At 39.3% G+C, this 17,611-nt stretch overlaps 1 protein-coding gene and 1 pseudogene across 1 annotated transcript; one reads left to right on the top strand and one right to left on the bottom strand.

Annotated features, from left to right (window-relative positions):
* Positions 1-500: 500 nt before the first annotated feature.
* On the top strand, positions 501-1,700 carry LOC124178243 (annotated as a pseudogene).
* Positions 1,701-3,106: 1,406 nt separating this feature from the next.
* On the bottom strand, positions 3,107-4,060 carry LOC124178242. Its single transcript, XM_046561479.1, has one exon. It carries the CDS (start codon positions 4,058-4,060, stop codon positions 3,107-3,109), a length of 954 nt encoding a protein of 317 aa, XP_046417435.1.
* Between the last annotated feature and the right edge of the window lie 13,551 nt (positions 4,061-17,611).

Genomic DNA, 17,611 nt, shown 5'->3' with positions numbered 1-17,611 from the left:
GTGCAGAAGTCTCGGCATTGAACTCCGGACATGATAAGGCTGATGTGTATAGAGTGGAGAGAGTCAGGTGGATTTACATGCGACGACGTGAAAAACGAGTGAGAAAGGAAGTAAACAAATACGCTATGGCAATAATAGAGTATGTTAATCCTTGGAGATCAAAGATCACAATAGCACAGACACAACCACGCACTGACACACTACGTTTGCACATGTACACCAGCTAGAATTTGAAAACTGTACAAGTCGGCAATAAATGCAATGCATGCACACTAGAACTGGTCACTGACAATATTGAAAGCAACGGAGGCGATTTCACTACAACTTGTCCATAGGTGAATAATAGAAAATTTGACTGAAAGGTGACAGAGAGAGTTTGACTGAGGAGGCGAAATTTACGTGACAGTTGACGTGACAGGTCTTTTTGGAGTACGGAACAAAAAACAATTCTACTGCTATTGTGGCCTCACATTGGCGTTTAATAAACGTTCATCGAAAAGATGAATGAAATGGAAAAGGTTCAGCTGAACCAGAAGTGGGACAACTTTTCATCTCACTTGACGCTTTCCTTCGACTCTTGTTACGAGTCCCAACAGTTTGTGGATGTATCGTTGATATGCAAGGATGGGAAGGTGATTAAAGGTCACAAAATGATACTCGCCAACACTAGCAAGTTTTTTCGACGTTTGTTGACTGAAAATGAACATCCGCACCCAATGATCGTCTCGCATAACATTGACGCTGACGATCTCAGGAGTTTGATGACTTTTATGTACTGCGGGGAGGTTTAAGTATTTCAAAACGATCTCAAAAAACTGTTAGAAATAGCTGATACTTTAGAAATCACGGGATTACAGCAAATTCAAGAACTGGATAGTCCTGCCGTTCGCTTCGGTGTAAAAAATTATCTTGGTTCAAATGCTGAGATCAATCGAACTGAAGCTTCTAAAAACAATATGGACTACGAAGGTAATCTAAATAGTTCGAGTGCCAAGCCTACGTCAAATCTTCTTAAATATGTCTCTAGCCTTGGTCAGAAAAACAATTCAGAATCTTCTCTTCAACCGTTCGAAAGTTCAAGTAAAAAATTGCAAGAGATGTCACAGAAGTTTGAGAAATGTTCAAGGAGCGTCGGAAGCTGGTCGTTCTTACAGCAGGTGCAAAACGGTAATGGGACAAGGATACAGGAAATACCAAGTAACTGCGATAATAAGAAAGTAAAAATATCTCAGAACAGAGATTTGGATAGATTGGAATTCAAAAGTTCAAGTCAGAAACTTCAGGAAATGGCCAAACTGTTAGAAAATGTGAATCATCACAAGTCGTCGGAAGCATCCAAGGAAGCTTGGGAGAGTCAAAAGAGATCGTTGGATTTTGACAACGGCGTCACCGAACCTCCGGCTAAAAAATCCAATATGACACCTAATACTTTGAATACTTCAAAGCTAGAACCGAAGGCTGAAATAGCCACGCGACTGTCCACAGTGCGAGAAACCCTTCCAGAACGCTCAGCTGACGCCGAAGACCTTTTGCAAAACTGTGTCTTTATCAAAGATGAAGTTGATGTTGCCACCTGTTTAGAGAGAAGGTATAAAGATATGGATCATCGACGTGGGATCCGCGAATTAGTGATGAGGACGAGTGTGAATGAAACGAAAGTGATGTTGAGATGGAGAGAGATAATGAATACCGATAATTGAGATTTTTATTGGTTTCGATGAGGCGATACAAACCGTATCGCAAGAGAACGTTACAGAGAGTGATGATTTTACAGAGCGAGAGAACACATAGATTATACACATACATGATTTCGAGATAGTATACAATACATGAGATACAGCTGATGGGTTTTGAGCAGTGTTGGGCAAAATTGTAATAAAAAATTAACAATTAAAAATCACTAAGGATAATTTTTAATGACATCGAATTCCATTAAAATTATTTCCAGTAATAATATTTGAATCGGAGTTCAGTGAAATTACTTTTGATAATTGTAATTGACTCAGAGTCCATCGAAATTATTTCCAGTAATTGTAATTGAATTGGATTTCATTAAAATTACATTGAGTAATTTGAATTTAATCAAAGTTTATCAAAATTACTTTCAGTGATTGGAATTTAATCAGAAATCATTTCAATTATCCTCAGTGATTGTAATTAAATCAGACATTATTAAAATTCTTTTGAGTAATTGTAAACCACACGATGTGGTCCAATTGAATTTTTTTCTCTAACGTTATTCCTATGAAATAATAACAAATAGACAAATAAATTTACTCCATTTTTGGAGTATTCAAATGGTGTGATCGGAACGAGTCTTTTACAGTCAATATGTGAATGGGCTATGGTTACCAAAGTTTTTTGGGTAGCTGATCAAGGATTTCACATTACTTTGAAAAATTAATTTGTTTAAATAATTTGCTTGACCAGTCAATGTGAATATGTAAGCTCCATGAAGTTCCCGATGTTTTCGGAATTTGAAATTATGTTGAGAATTCGACATTACGTTTCCAAAGGTAATTTGTTTGAATAAATTATGAAAAACAATTGAAATTTGAAAAAAAAACATAATCATTTCCATTAATTGTAATGGATAACAGAAAAATTACAATTGTTCCAAGTAATTGTAATTAGTAGCAAAAAAATTACAATTTTTTCAAGTAATTTTAATTGACAACAAAAAAATTACAATTATTTCGAGTAATTGTAGTTGATAATCATAAAATTACAATTGTTTATACTAACTGTAATTGATAAATCAAAATTTATAATTATTTCCCGCAATTGTAATTAGTTACTAAATATTACAGTTATTCACAGTAATTGTAATTTACGGGTAATGAAATGACGAAAGTAATTTCTGCTGCCTAATTCTGGTTTTGAGTCGCGACACGAGCAAGAGGCGAGATTTGACGCAGAGACGGCAAGTAAACATTGCACGCGAGTGTGCGTACATGTGCGAGGACGATTTTGAGTGTCGCGAGACACACATTTAAATATTCGATACCTTGCCGAAACATACCGCCCGCTTCGCTATCGGTAACGATCGCCAAATTAGATTATGCCGCCCGCCGTGCGTTATTTATTCTTAGAGTCAATAATTGTCTTAAAAGGACACTGGAAGCACACACAATTTTACGATTGGACGTTTTAACACAGCGGATTTCGTTTTAACGGTCACAACGCGAACGAGACCGTCGGTTCCCGGATGCACTTCGATCACTCTCGCGAGGGGCCACACAGATGGAGGTAGATTTTCGTTTTTTACGAGAACGATGGATCCGATTTTGATGTTCCCATGATAAGTCTGCCATTTTGAGAGGTTTTGGAAGGACTGAAGATACTCCGTACTCCACCGTTTCCAAAAATGCTCCAGCATTTGACGTGAGTGTTGCCAATGCGATAGCCGTTGAACTGGCACCTCGATGAGTGACGGCTCAGGAATTGTGTTTAAAGCTGAGCCGACGAGAAAGTGTCCTGGAGTCAAGGCACTTAGATCGCATGGATCGTCCGAGATAGCGCAAAGAGTTCGAGAATTAAGCGTGGCTTCTACTTGCGTGAGGAACGTCGCGAATTGCTCGAACGTTTGAGTAACTTCTCCGATGACTCGTTTGAGGTGAAATTTGACTGATTTCACTCCGGCTTCCCATTTTCCACCGAAATGAGGCGCGGAGGGAGGATTGAAACGCCACTGGGTTCCGTGTGATGCGAGGATGTTTGCGATTTCTGAGAACTCCTTTGACGATGCAGCGAGAAAACGGCGAAGTTCTGAGTCTGCGCCGACGAGATTCGTTCCACAATCGCTTGCGATTGAGGCACAAATTCCTCGTCGAGATGTGAAGCGTTTGTACGCCGCGATGAATGCCTGCGTCGTGTAGTCCGAAACTAGCTCGAGATGCACAGCCGAGGTCGTGAAGCAGATGAAGATAACGATATATCCCTTGCATGATTTCGCTCCTCTTCCGCGGGAGGCTCGAATCGAAAATGGACCAGCGTAGTCAACGCCAGAGTGAAGAAACGGCCTTGATTGCGTGACTCGAGACTGAGGGAGTTGCCCCATCTGTTGGCTGCTGAGGGTGGAGCGATGACGCGCACAAGGAACGCAACGATGTATGAACATGCGGATCGGTACTCTTCCTCCCAGGATCCAGTACCGCTGTCGGATTGTAGCGAGAGTGAGTTGCGGACCTCCGTGGAGCGTCAACCGATGATGATGATCGATGATCAATGTGGAGAACGATGATTCGCGAGGCAAGATAACGGGTGCTTTTAGTCATACGAAAGCAATGAGTGATTCAGTCGACCACCGACTCTGAGGAATCCGTTCGAATCGATGAACGGCGTGAGTCGCGATAGTGGATGACTTCGAGTGACACTTGAGCTTGTCTCGATTTGGCGAATTTCTTCTGCAAAGTACGCCTGCTGGGTCACCTTGGTCCAAAACAGTTGGGCGTCGCTCAATTCGAGAGTAGAGATCGGTCCGACAGTGATAGACGTGTTTACGCGATTCGATGTCGTCTTCGCGAGGAACCGATTTGCTGCGCGTTTACAGAATGATGTGACTTTGAGGAGAGTCGATAGTTTTGAGTAGCGATCGACGAGATCCCAGATTTGTAGCGGCTTAGCTGTTGCGATGTGCGTCGACAGCCCTTTTCTTTCCTCGAGATGAATGTTTTCTTCCGGTCGCGGAGATAAGGATGGCCAATTGACAGTAGGCTTCGAGAGCCACGATGGTCCGAAGGTCCAAAGTTCTGATTTTTGAAGTTGCTCCGGAGATGCACCACGAGACGCAAGATCAGCGGGGTTTTCAAAACCCGAGATGTGATACCAACGAGCGCGCGCGAACTCTTGGATTTCCGTTACGCGATTACGAACGAATTCCTTCCACCGCGATGGGTGGCTTTTGATCCCCGCGAGCGCGACTGTGGAATCCCTCCACAGATAAACCGGGGTGTTTTCGAAATTAAGAGTCTTTCCCACATGACACATCAACCGGACGAGAAGATTCGCAGCACAGAGTTCGAGACGAGGAATTGTCACCTTCTTTAGCGGCGCTACTTTAGTTTTCGCGCACACTAGTGAAACGCGCACTTCGTGAGTGTTGATATACGTTCGCGCGTAGATCACTGCGCCTAATACACTTTGAGAGGCGTCCGCGAAACCGTGGATCTCTATCCCGAAAGATGCTGAACTTAACCCGATCCATCGTGGGATGGTGATGGCTGAGATGCCTTGCAGATCTTGTAGAAACTCGATCCATCGCGAGGACAATGAAGTTGAGAGCGGCTTGTCCCAGTCAAAACCGAGTGCCCACAATTCCTGCATAAAGATTTTGGCTCTGATCGTGATCGGCGAGAGCCATCCGAGAGGATCAAAGAGCTGCGCGGTTTGTGAGAGAACTTTTCGTTTCGTGAAATTGTCCCGAGTTTGATGAATTTGCGGAGAGAACGCGAACGCGTCGATGTCTGGTCTCCACGCAAGACCGAGAGCCCGAAAGAATGGACTTTGATCGAGATTCAGATGCATCGCGATCTCTTGATGGTTTCGAGAAATTTCAACGAGAGTTTCTGGGTGGCTTGAAGTCCACTTTTGAAGTTCAAAGCCGCCCGCCTTGAGCAATTGATTGAGTTCGTTGATTTTCTCCCGACCTTGATCAACGTCTTCTGCTCCCGAGAGGATGTCGTCGACGTACGTGTTCTCGAGAATGACGTGGCTCGCAACGGGATACTGCTTACCTTCGTCGTGAACGAGTTGATGAAGAACACGGATTCTTCCCTCCAGAGTGTACACTTTATTTCTCCCTGAACAATTAATAAACATAAATAAATAAATTATAAATAAAAGAGTCGATAAAATTGTAACGATAAAATAGTATAAATAAAACAGTTCAAATAAGCAGATTGCAATAAAGGGTAGAAATAAAAGTGTTCGTATAAAAAATTAAAAACTAAACATTCGTTCGAACATTCACACAATTACAAAATACGCCATGGATACACAATACGTTGAAATATGCTGCTTGCTTGTCTTAATCTTCGAATGTGGTTGCACCATGTGAGTCACTTGCCGATCCTGATCTTCTTCTCTCCATTGCTCTCGTTCGATAGATACTTTGAATTTGGATGTTCACCTTCAGGCTTCGTCGTTTACACACGTTCAGAGTGGAGATGAAATCAGCAAGGATCGCAATGACATCGAATATTCGGTGAACTTCGTACTGTGTATATTGAGTTTTGTAATGTAAAAATAGACTAGACTTTCAACTGCTACGGAGTATTATAGGTTTCGGTCTGCACAGGTTGGCGTCTTTCCGCAGAGTCCTCTCCGCTTCTCTCCTCCGGATCTGTTGCCGGTTCCGCCAGACTGGTCAAGCGCGCACTTTCTTTGCGTCCGGTCAAATCCGAAATATTGCCGCCCATATTCGAATGAATGTAATCGTTACATTACCCCCCTTTTTTCATGGACGTTGCATCATTTATGAAAAATGAACACTGTCGTTGCACTTTGTTTCATATCACTTTCGTTACGTTTTCTCACTCATACGTTCACGCATACACACATTCCTTGGTCGTTTATGGTGTCTAAATCCTTATATTCTATTTAACAAAATTTTCTCAATATGTAACCTTAAACTCAATTGTTTCTGGGTGAGACATGCAGGATCAATCGGACCTGTGCGACCGTGAAATTTATCTACTAATTTTTTAGAAACATCTTGCATATTAGGTGGATTGACGATACAACCTTAAATTCACTCTATTGTATACGCCTTTTACTTTACTTTCATCATCAATTTCAACTAACAGATAGGCATTTTTTCCAATGATACTTGATATTTTAAATGGCCCTTGAAATAAATGTAAAAATTTCTGTGTCACCTTATCCAATAGACTTGATTGCATTGGAACCCTTATCAGAACCATGTCACCAATATTAAGTTCGATTTTCGATTTTTGTTTTTGATATTTACATTGCCGATTGAATGCTTTTTCAATTCTTCCTCTAGCTAACTCAATTCTCAATGGTTTGCTTATCAAATCTGTTTGCGGAAATTTTATAATTTGCTATATCTTATCGGTATGATCCTTGTCAAATTATAGCTGATATGGTGTGAAACCTGTACTCTGATGTACTGTTACATTTAAAATTTTTTGTATATTTGGTATGAATTTTGCCCATTTCGTATGCTGCTCTGCCCAGTAGACTCTAAAGAATTTTCCTAATTCTCTCATAACCCTTTCGGTAGGATTTGATTGTGGGTGCCTTATTGACGAATAGCATACTTTAATACCCATTTTTTCAAACTCTCCTTTCCATTTCGCAGCGGTAAATTGGGTTTCATTGTCGGACGAAATTCTGTTTGGTTTTCCCAAAGTTGGAATATAGTGTTCGGTAATTTTCTTTAAACTTATTTGCGCTGTTGCCCTTTCTACTGGATATAGTGTAACATATTTTGAGAATGCATCTAAGGCCACTAAAATATACTGAACACCCCCTATTGACCTAGGCAATGGTCCATAGTAGTCTACTGTGACGAAATCTTCCGGTTTTTCAGATCTCACCATCTGATATGCTCCTTCCATACTGTAAGTTAGATGTTTTGTACGCCGACATAGATCACAAGCCAACACAAAATGTTTGACGTCGCTACCCATATGCTTCCAATAATAATATTCCCTTAAATATTGACTTGTTTTATATACACCTACATGACCTAATTTAGAATGCACTGAACCAATCAATTGTTTTATTAATCCAGTTGGAATTACAAGCTTCCACTTTTCGTCATATTTGCCATTAACGAATAACACGTCATTATATACCTTATATCTAACATTGCCTTTTTTTGAATTGACTGAGTCGAACTTTACATTTATTGATTGGTCAGCTCTCTGGACCTTTCCAAATTGTTTAAAATGAACTGGAAGTATTGTATCCATGGTCAAAGATTTCATTAAACTTGATAACATTTGGTGATTATCTTTCTCGTTTGGTAAAAGATTCGATGTAATTGCCGAAATTATTCTGTAATTGGGATGATCCTCATGAAATTGACTATTAGGATTACGACTAAAAAAATCTGCGACAATGTTGTCACTGCCTTTACAATGTGTCGTTTTGAAGTCATACTGCTGAAGTAACAAACTCCATCTTATTAAACGCGCATTTTGATAAATTGTAGTTTTCAAAAAGTTAAAGCTTTATTATCTGTTACGATTTCAAATTGATTTTCAACTAAATATATTCTAAATTTTGTAATCGGATAGACAATAGCTAGGAGTTCTTTTTCTGTTGTACTGTATTGAACTTCAACGTCTGACAAGTATCGACTAACTAATCCAATTATATATTGATTTCCTTCGTGACTTGTTTTATATAATATACCGGCAATTCCCTTATCACTTGCGTCTGTTTGAAGCTTGAATGTCAAATTTGGTATGAAGTGATTTAATGTTACCGTTTTGATGAAGCTTTCTTTCAAAATGGTAAATGCTTTTGTCTGATCATCTGTCCAATTCCATGCTGTTTCATTTTTTAGCAAAACTCTAAATGGATGCATCAAATGAGCGTATTTAACTCAAAATTGACGGTAATAATTGCACATTCCAAGAAATTGTTGTAGCTGACGTTTGTTCTTTGGCTCGGCAAAGTCTTGAATAATTTTAACTTTCTCGAGGCACGGACGAACCCCCTCTTTTGATATAATAAAGCCTAAAAATGGTATTGATTTGGTGAAGAACAGCGATTTACTGAGCCTGAGTGTAAAATTATGAAGTTTTAATCGAGTGAAAATTAAGTCCGAATGTTCTAAGTACTGTTCGAAACTACTAGATGCTACTAAAAGGTCATCAACGTAGGTTGTTAAAAAACTCGAAAATTCATTCGAAAAGGCTAAATTTAACGCTCTAATAAAACCGCTACCTGCTGTTTTTAACCCAAATGGTATCCTACGAAATTGATAAAGCGTTGAACCATGCAAAAATGCCGTATATGGTCTCGATTCTACGTCTAGTGGAACTTGCCAATACCCATGCGTCAGATCTACACTGGAAAAATATTCCATTCCATTATAAGTTTGTAAAATTTCATTAATCAGTGGTGGTGACTCATTGTCTGCTTCTATAACCTCATTTAAGTAACGTGCGTCCAAACATACTCGTACCCTTCCATCTTTCTTTCTAACAATTCTAAGCGGGTTACAAAATGAACTAATTGAACGTTCAATAATTTCTGCATTCAGCATCTCCTGAATCTCTGTATTTACTGCCTCTCTTAATGCTATTGGAACTGGATATGAGCGACGAATAAATGGCCTGTCGTTAATTAACTTCAGCTTGTGCTTGTATATTGTGGTACAACCTGGTTTCTGAGAAAATAACTCTTTATGATATAACAATAACTTCAAAATTGAATCTCGCTGCATCTCATCTAGTGCCATAAGATTAGACGCGATCATTCGCAACTCTTCAAAAAAATTATGGTCGGCTTGATTTTCATTCGAGGCATTAACGACTCGAGATTCTAAGATCTCAGACTGTGATCTCAGCAACACCTCCTGCTGGCTAAACAACCCTCCTGAGTCTGGTATCACACATAATTCGTCATCAGTCAGTTGTTCATCGTTAAACTCATCATTGGGTTGGTTTTGGTTAAACCTCTCATAACTATTATTATTAAAGAAATGAGCTAAACAAAATTCATCATCTTCTACGGGCATGATATTATAATTTACATCATTTATCAATTCAATACTATCTCCTACACAATTATTCTCATTACTAATACCCTCTTCAATAGGCATAACACTTTCATCTGTATTATTTATGGATTCAACATCATTAACCGGCACGAAATCATTGTCATCAATATCACCCTCTTCAATAGGCATGATATTTTCATTAACATTATTAATCCCTTCAACATTATTAACTGGCATTACATAATTTATCAATTCAACATTATTAATTGGCACGAAATCAGTTTTATCAACATCACCCTCTTCACTAGGCATGATATTTTCATTAACATTATTTACATCAAAATTAATACCCTTTTGCTAAGGCATATTATTTCCAAACATAACCAGATTATTCTCTATTTGCTTTTCTTTCGTGTTTTCAATACGTTCTAGTTCACCCTGATTTGACATTGGAAAGTGTATTTTTTTATTTCCCTGTCCTGTCCCCTCAAAATATACATTTGAACTTTGATTCATCACGTGATAATTATGGTGACCATTTAGATCCCTCCTATCAGTATTCCTTGCATGCATAGTTTGAATATACGAAATACTATCCTCATTAGCCGAAACCAATTCATCTGAACAGCCGCGACTGTACGACACTAATTGATGATCTACTGGTGATCCATCGATCTTTATTGTTTCATTATTGTAATCAAGAACCACGCGATTTCTCATCAACCAATCATCCCCAAATATAATCGAAGCACACAACCTAGGTACGACTAAAAAAAACGCAAGTCATCATCCTACGCTCAATAAACGTATCCACAAGAATCTGTTTTTTTATCGTAACACTTGATTTTCCGAAAGCTGGTATCACACGCAGATTAGAAACAGGCATCTCTGGTAAAGGTGACTTTTGAGACAATTGTTGATAAAATTTTTCAGAGATACAGGTCAGCTGACTACCAGAATCTATTAAAGCTTTTACGGTCAAACCCCTAATTTCCACTAATAAATGCGGACATTTCACACTATTGTGACCAATATCTTTGGTTCGCGTCTGATCTAATTCTCCTGCAAGGTCCTGCACTAAACTGTTAAAATCCTGGTACGATGCCGGACCTGGTCTCATCGCACCCATCCTTAGTTTAAATGTTGATTTAGATAGTGCATTGGTGAAGGATTCTCCACATGATAATTATACTGATATTGATCATGATATGTTGGCGGAGGAACCTTGGTGTTAGGCAATACAAAACTTGGTTGACTCACATTATTACTGCCGTAATTTTCAGTTAAATAGCTTTTAGAATAAGGCGATTGCCTATAACTTCTTTGCTGATAGTGATTATGAATGACCCTATTATTTCCACTATTCGATTCTCTCTCCGTCAAACGCATTCCCGCAACATGCCCATTATTTGCCGACTTATGATAAAGATTATACGAACTACTTCGGTCATTTTCTTTCTCATCGTGAGAACTATCCAATTTCGCTAACGCTTGTAAAATTGACTTTGTGTCAGAAAAATTTATTGTTGCTAAAATGTCTCTAATTCTTCTAGGAAGTTGTTGTACTATCGCGAAATTGATCTCATAACAGGATAATCTTGGCTCAAAATATTTAGCTCCGGATTCGAGGCGATAAATTGCACTGTGGCGAGAAGAACTGGAGAGCGCTTGATCATTGTAGGCTGAGCTGAGTGGTTGCTCACCTGAGAGGCGCTGTTCGAGATCGGTGCGTTCTGCACTGCAGGTTGCGCTACTGCGGCCTGTCCTTGAGATGTGCCGCGGTTGGCAGCTGTCGAGATTGAGGAAGAGTTTCGATGCAGCAAGGAATGATGTCGACCGTTGCACAAGCGACACGTTTTGTTGGATCGACAGTCCTTCTGCTGATGTGGACCGAGACAATTGAAGCAAAGCTTTTTCGCAGAAACCACTTCCTTTCTTTGATCCAGAGATTTGTCGCGAAAGGTCGTACAGAACGCGATGTAGTGGTTGCCTTTGCAACAAGCACACGACTGTTCCTTTGATTGCGCTGTATATGACCTTGTCGTCTGAAGATTTGACCTTCCTTGCGATGAGTGCGGCTTCGACGTCGCGATTTGATTATGAGCATGAGCTTGCTCCACGGCTTCGAGGGTGTGGATGCGACCGATGAGAAATGCCTTGAGCTCCGCAAACGTGGGGGGGTCGAGTTTCTCGCTAACACTTTTCTCCCACTCTTCGAGAGATGCTGGGTCGAGCTTGCGAATCGTCATGTGCACGATGATGTGTTCCCCTAATTTCTCCAGACTATCGAGAAGTTCGAGCGCGCCAAGAGCTTCGCAAGTGTTGCTGTGCAAGCTCTTTAGTTCCGATGATGATTTTTTTGTGATACGAGGAATCGCGAAAAGTGTCGCGAGATGAGAATCAGTCAGAAGCCGCTTGTTTTCGTATCGTGAGACGAGAGTTTCCCAAGCTCGAGGGAAGTCTTCTGCGGTGAGAGAAATGTTTTTGATGAGTTGTAACGGTTCATCGGTCACACTGGTTTTGAGGTAGTGCAGCTTTTCCACTTCCAAAAGTTGAGAATTTTCGCGAACCATCGACGAGAAGAGGTCGTGAAACGGCTTCCATTCTGAGTAGCTGTCCGTGAAAGTGGGCAGTTCGATACGCGGTAACCGTTTTGATGATCCTCCTGCTGGTGCGTCTTGAGGAGCTGCAGCGGCTTGCGCGGTTGCTGCAGGCGCAGGCTTTAGCGATTCGAGAAGATCAAGCATCACTCCTTCGCCACTCAAGAAGTGCTCTTCACACAGTCCGTAATGATCTTTCGCGAAGTACGAAAGCCTTTTGATCGCGTCGAGTTAATCACCTTTTGCTGCGAACTTGATCTCGCTGATCTTTTCGTGATTATTTTGGAACTTATTCCAACTTGAATTTAAGGCATTAAGCCGCGACTTCACCTGCCCGTAAGTGATTTTTGCCTCACTGAGCTTGCGCAGGTTTTCGACGGCACGAGAGATGCGCCAAATGTAGTCGTTTTGACGTTCGATATGTTCTTCGATCGACATGTTGATGTACGAGAGGATTTAAACTCACGCGACGAACTGAGTTTTCACGAACGAGACACAAACACACTGATAGTAGCGCGACGCGATTCACACTTCGAGAGATCGGTGTTGTTGACGCTCAGATCTTAGGAAAGAAGTTTGTGACCGGGAGGTAGATTGAAAATGAAAGGTTCGTCGAAGTTCCGGTCAGGAAGAAGAAGAATTTAATAGTTGAAAAACGTGAATATACAAAATCGACGTTTCGGCCGGGCCCTGCCGACCATCCTCAGGAAATAAAATCTAAATAGTTAACAAAAAATAGGATGCTTCAACAAAACAATTCAGAGTTGAGAGCATGGAATATGTTTAACAATACAATATTTGTTGTTTTACAGAATTAAGTGAAAATTAAACAGTTTTAACGCAGCTGTCAAAGTGACAGTTTTAGGTTACGTGTCAAAATTTGAAGATAGGTTAATCAGATGAAAAATTGGTTTAAGAGAAATGAAAATTTGTCAGAAAAAAGCTTATTAATAATTTGGAAAAAAGGAGATGGGAAAAGATTAAATTAATTTAGAAAAGATTACTCACAAAAAATGACAACCGGTACATGCTTAGATGTTGTTAGTGGTACAGCATTTCGCTCAGATCTTAGTCACGGTCACTACAGAGGACACCGCACGTTTGAATTTAACGGACGCGACTGATTTTGGTGATGGTTTTCACCGATAACGATATTGTTCACTTTGATTACGTGAACTTTCACAACTTGATGCACACGCGACATTTCCCTTTCGCTCACTAGCTAATTCGTTTTCCCGTAAGTCGCAACGATTCGAAAGATTCGACTCGATTTGCGAATGATCCGATTCGCTTCGCGACTGATCCGGCTCGAAGGACCAAAAAATGTTTAGAGAGAAGGCAGAAAGATATGGATCATCGACGTGGGATCCGCGAATTAGTGATGAGAACGAGTGTGAATGAAACGAAAGTGATGTTGAGATGGAGAGAGATAATGAATACCGATAATTGAGATTTTTATTGGTTTCGATGAGGCGATACAAACCGTATCGCAAGAGAACGTTACAGAGAGTGATGATTTTACAGAGCGAGAGAACACATAGATTATACACATACATGATTTCGAGATAGAATACAATACATGAGATACAGCTGATGGGTTTTGAGTCGCGACACGAGCAAGAGGCGAGATTTGACGCAGAGACGGCAAGTAAACATTGCACGCGAGTGTGCGTACATGTGCGAGGACGATTTTGAGTGTCGCGAGACACACATTTAAATATTCGATAACTTGCCGAAACACCACCGATTGCAGTACAGCATCAGATGTCGATCTGGATAATTCACCAGCAGACAACTTGCTCGTAAACAACACTGATCGTTTAAGGGAGAGGGAGAGGGAGAGGGAGAGGGAGAGGGAGAGGGAGAGGGAGAGGGAGAGGGAGAGGGAGAGGGAGAGGGAGAGGGAGAGGGAGAGGGAGAGGGAGAGGGAGAGGGAGAGGGAGAGGGAGAGGGAGAGGGAGAGGGAGAGGGAGAGGGAGAGGGAGAGGGAGAGGGAGAGGGAGAGAGGGAGGGAGGGAGAGGGAGGGAGGGAGGGCGGGAGGGAGAGAGATTGATTGATACTGGTTTATTTAGCCTTCTCGGCTATTCGTGTTACATTGTTTACTTATTTGTTATACGCTTACACTCTTATTTATTGTTCCTACCTGCATTAATATTACATTGTTATGTTACATTTAACTTATTTACGTTTATTTAATTATATTATATTATATTTGACTTAGTAAACTTTTATATTCTCCTTCTTATTCTTATTCATTTTATATATTTATATCATACCTTCTATCTCATTCTATATATTTTTCCCAATATTTTCAAGTATTTTCAAGTATTGGAGATCTTTCCTTTTACCTTTAATTCACAATATATTCTTTTAATACTTTTTTTAAACTATTCACATCTCTACTGTCCTTTACTTCTCTCGGAAGATCATTATATATTTTTACCCCTTTGTACATGATACTTTTCTGCGCACTCGCTGTTCTTCTCATGCTCACTCTTACATTTCTCTTCTGCCTTGTTCTCCTACCTATTTCTCCTCCAATTACTTGTATTCTATTACGTAGCTCAATTGGCATCAAGTTGTTTTCGACTTTGTATATGAATATACTGGTGTTATATTCTATTCTCTCCTCTACCGTCATAAATCCTAGTGCTCCTAGCATATCTCTAATTTTTGTATTTCTATTTACTTGGAAGATTGTTCGCATAGCTCGGTTTTGTGCTTTCTGTAATTTTTCGAATTCCGTTTTGCCCATATTTATCATAACTGTTAAACAGTACTCAAAGTGCGGTGCAATTATTGTTTTGTACACCACGCAACGCGTGTACGCTGAAACATGTTTCCCTATTCTATTTAGAAAACTCGTTTTTTTCCCTATCTTTTTTATCATATACTCACAATGGTCTTTGAATAGTAAACGATCATCTATCATCATACCTAGGTATTTCATGACTGCAACCCTCTCCAATTCGCTGTTATCTTTCGTTACTATTTTTAGATTTCTGCTTATATTTTTTCTTATGCTTCTTATTACCATGTACTTTGTTTTTTTGCGTTCATCTTTAATTTGTTCTCTTCTAACCAGTTCTCTAGTGCGTACAATGCTCTCTGGAGTTTTGCCTCTATCTCCTCAATACTCTCTCCTGTGACGTATACCATAATATCATCTGCAAAAGTTTTACCTTCGTCTCACTTGTTTCCATTCTCTTAATATCATTGATGTATAATATAAATAATAACCATCCCAAGATTGATCCTTGTGGTACTCCATATTCCGTCAACTCTTTTACTGATACTTTTTCACCAATCTTAACTTTCTGGTACCTCTCGTTTACATATGAATCAAACCATCTCAACACTTTCCCATTCATACCATACATTCCCATCTTTCTTACAAGTTTTTGTTTGTCAATCGTCTCGAACGCTCTTTTCAGGTCCATGAATATAACTCCTATCATTTGTTTTTCACTAATTTTTACTTTCCATTCATCCAGTTCTGACTGTATCGTCGTTTCACACGAGTGTCCTTTTCTAAATCCCGATTGTTTGTCAATTAGTATGTTGTTATCTTCTAGAAATTTGTCCAGTTGTTGTTCAACTACTAGCTCTAACAGTTTTTCATATATCGGTAGTATATTTATTGGACGAAATCCGCCCACTTTGAGCGTATTTGCAGCTTTTGGAATTGGAATCATTGTTGATACTTTCCAGTTCTTTGGACACACTTCTTCTCTAAGCGATAAATTTATTACTTCTGTCATTTCCACTCCCACTATGTCGGAGTTTTTCTGCAGTACTACTGTTGATACCCCTTCATCTGTGCCTTTTTTTCCTGTTCATATTTTGCACTATTTTTTTCAGGTCTTCTTCTGTCACTAGGTCAAATTTATCCCATATCTGTATGCCATTTTCCTCCACTTCTCTCGCATTGTTTTCGCTTCTTCCATTTTCGATACTCATAACTATTTCCTAAATGCTACCAATAAAGTATCTGTTTATTTTGTCTTCCACCTCCAAATTTTCATCATTGTTTTCTTCCTTTTCAAATTTAATTTCATCATATCTATTAAATCTCTCCATTTTCCCATTAATTATTTCTTTTAATGTCTTCCACATTTTTCTAGGGTTATTTTTATTATTATCGATAGTTTCCTCATAGTATGCTCTTTTACTATCTCTAATTATTGTAACATTCAAGTTTCTATATGTTTTATATTCTTCCCAGTCTGTTTTCTCATTTGTTCTTGTAGCCTTTTTACATGGTTTGTCTCTGGCTTTTGTGATTTCTTTGATCTCCTGTGAATACCACTTATTTTCAATCCATTTAGCTGGAATTGTGAACGTTTTTTTCGGTATAATTAAGTCTAGCGTATATACTATGTCTTTTATCAAGCTATTTGCTTTGTTATCCACTGTTTCTTCGTTTTTCCTTCTTACCCTTTCTTTGACATTTCTCCATGCTTTTTTGAACTCCTCCGTTGTAAACTTCTTCTCGTCTCTTGTTATAAATTCTTTTCGCTTCTCCTTAACGCCGTTCTCTTTTTTTATTGGTATCAGTATCCATTCATGATCTGCGATTACGGGTGATTGTTTTATTCTTACTTCTATTTTTTCATTCGAGAACACTAAATCTATCATAGTCTGGTTTCGTTCTGTTATCCTCGTCGCTTTTTTTACATATTGTTTTATGCCTAGTGCTAATAAATCTTTTCTTAATTTTCTTGCATAGAACGTTTTCGCTGTCATGTCTATGTTGAAATCTCCTAATATTACACATTCTCCTTTTATATTTAGCTCATCAGCCATTTCTTCTATAAACGTTACAAATTCTGCATCCGACGCACTCGGCGAGTGGTAAACTACAGCTATCGATCCTATATACACTTTCTGTTCGTTTATCCATATAACGACACACACCAGTAATTTCCTATTACTTTTTTCTCATAAATTACCTTATACTTAACCGATTCTTTAATGTATATTATAACTCCCCCTGTTGGTCTTGATTCCCCGTCACTTCTTACCACACTGTACCCTATCATGTTAATTTCTGAGTCTTCTATATCTTCTGTTAATCTCGTTTCTGTGAGATCTACTATTAATGGATTCATTTCTTTGAACACTTGTACTTCTAATTCATCTTTGTGGGCAATTAGTCTCCTTATGTTTGAGCACATGATGATATTATTCATTTCTTTTATTCGTTGCTATTTTGTATCGCTATGTACAGACCTTTTCGACATTTCTTCTTCCAATTTTTTGCGGTATGTCGGGCAATCTTTATCTGTCGCTTCATGGTCGACCTTGATG

Source organism: Neodiprion fabricii, chromosome 3 (genome assembly GCF_021155785.1).
Source record: "Neodiprion fabricii isolate iyNeoFabr1 chromosome 3, iyNeoFabr1.1, whole genome shotgun sequence".
Taxonomy (NCBI): domain Eukaryota; kingdom Metazoa; phylum Arthropoda; class Insecta; order Hymenoptera; family Diprionidae; genus Neodiprion; species Neodiprion fabricii.
Note: the sequence above shows the minus strand (reverse complement) of the source record. Positions and strands in the feature narration are given on the sequence as shown.

Bases quoted from the DNA above. Each gene is read 5' to 3' on its own strand.
- LOC124178242 (XM_046561479.1), bottom strand. From the start codon at position 4,060: ATGGGGCAACTCCCTCAGTCTCGAGTCACGCAATCAAGGCCGTTTCTT.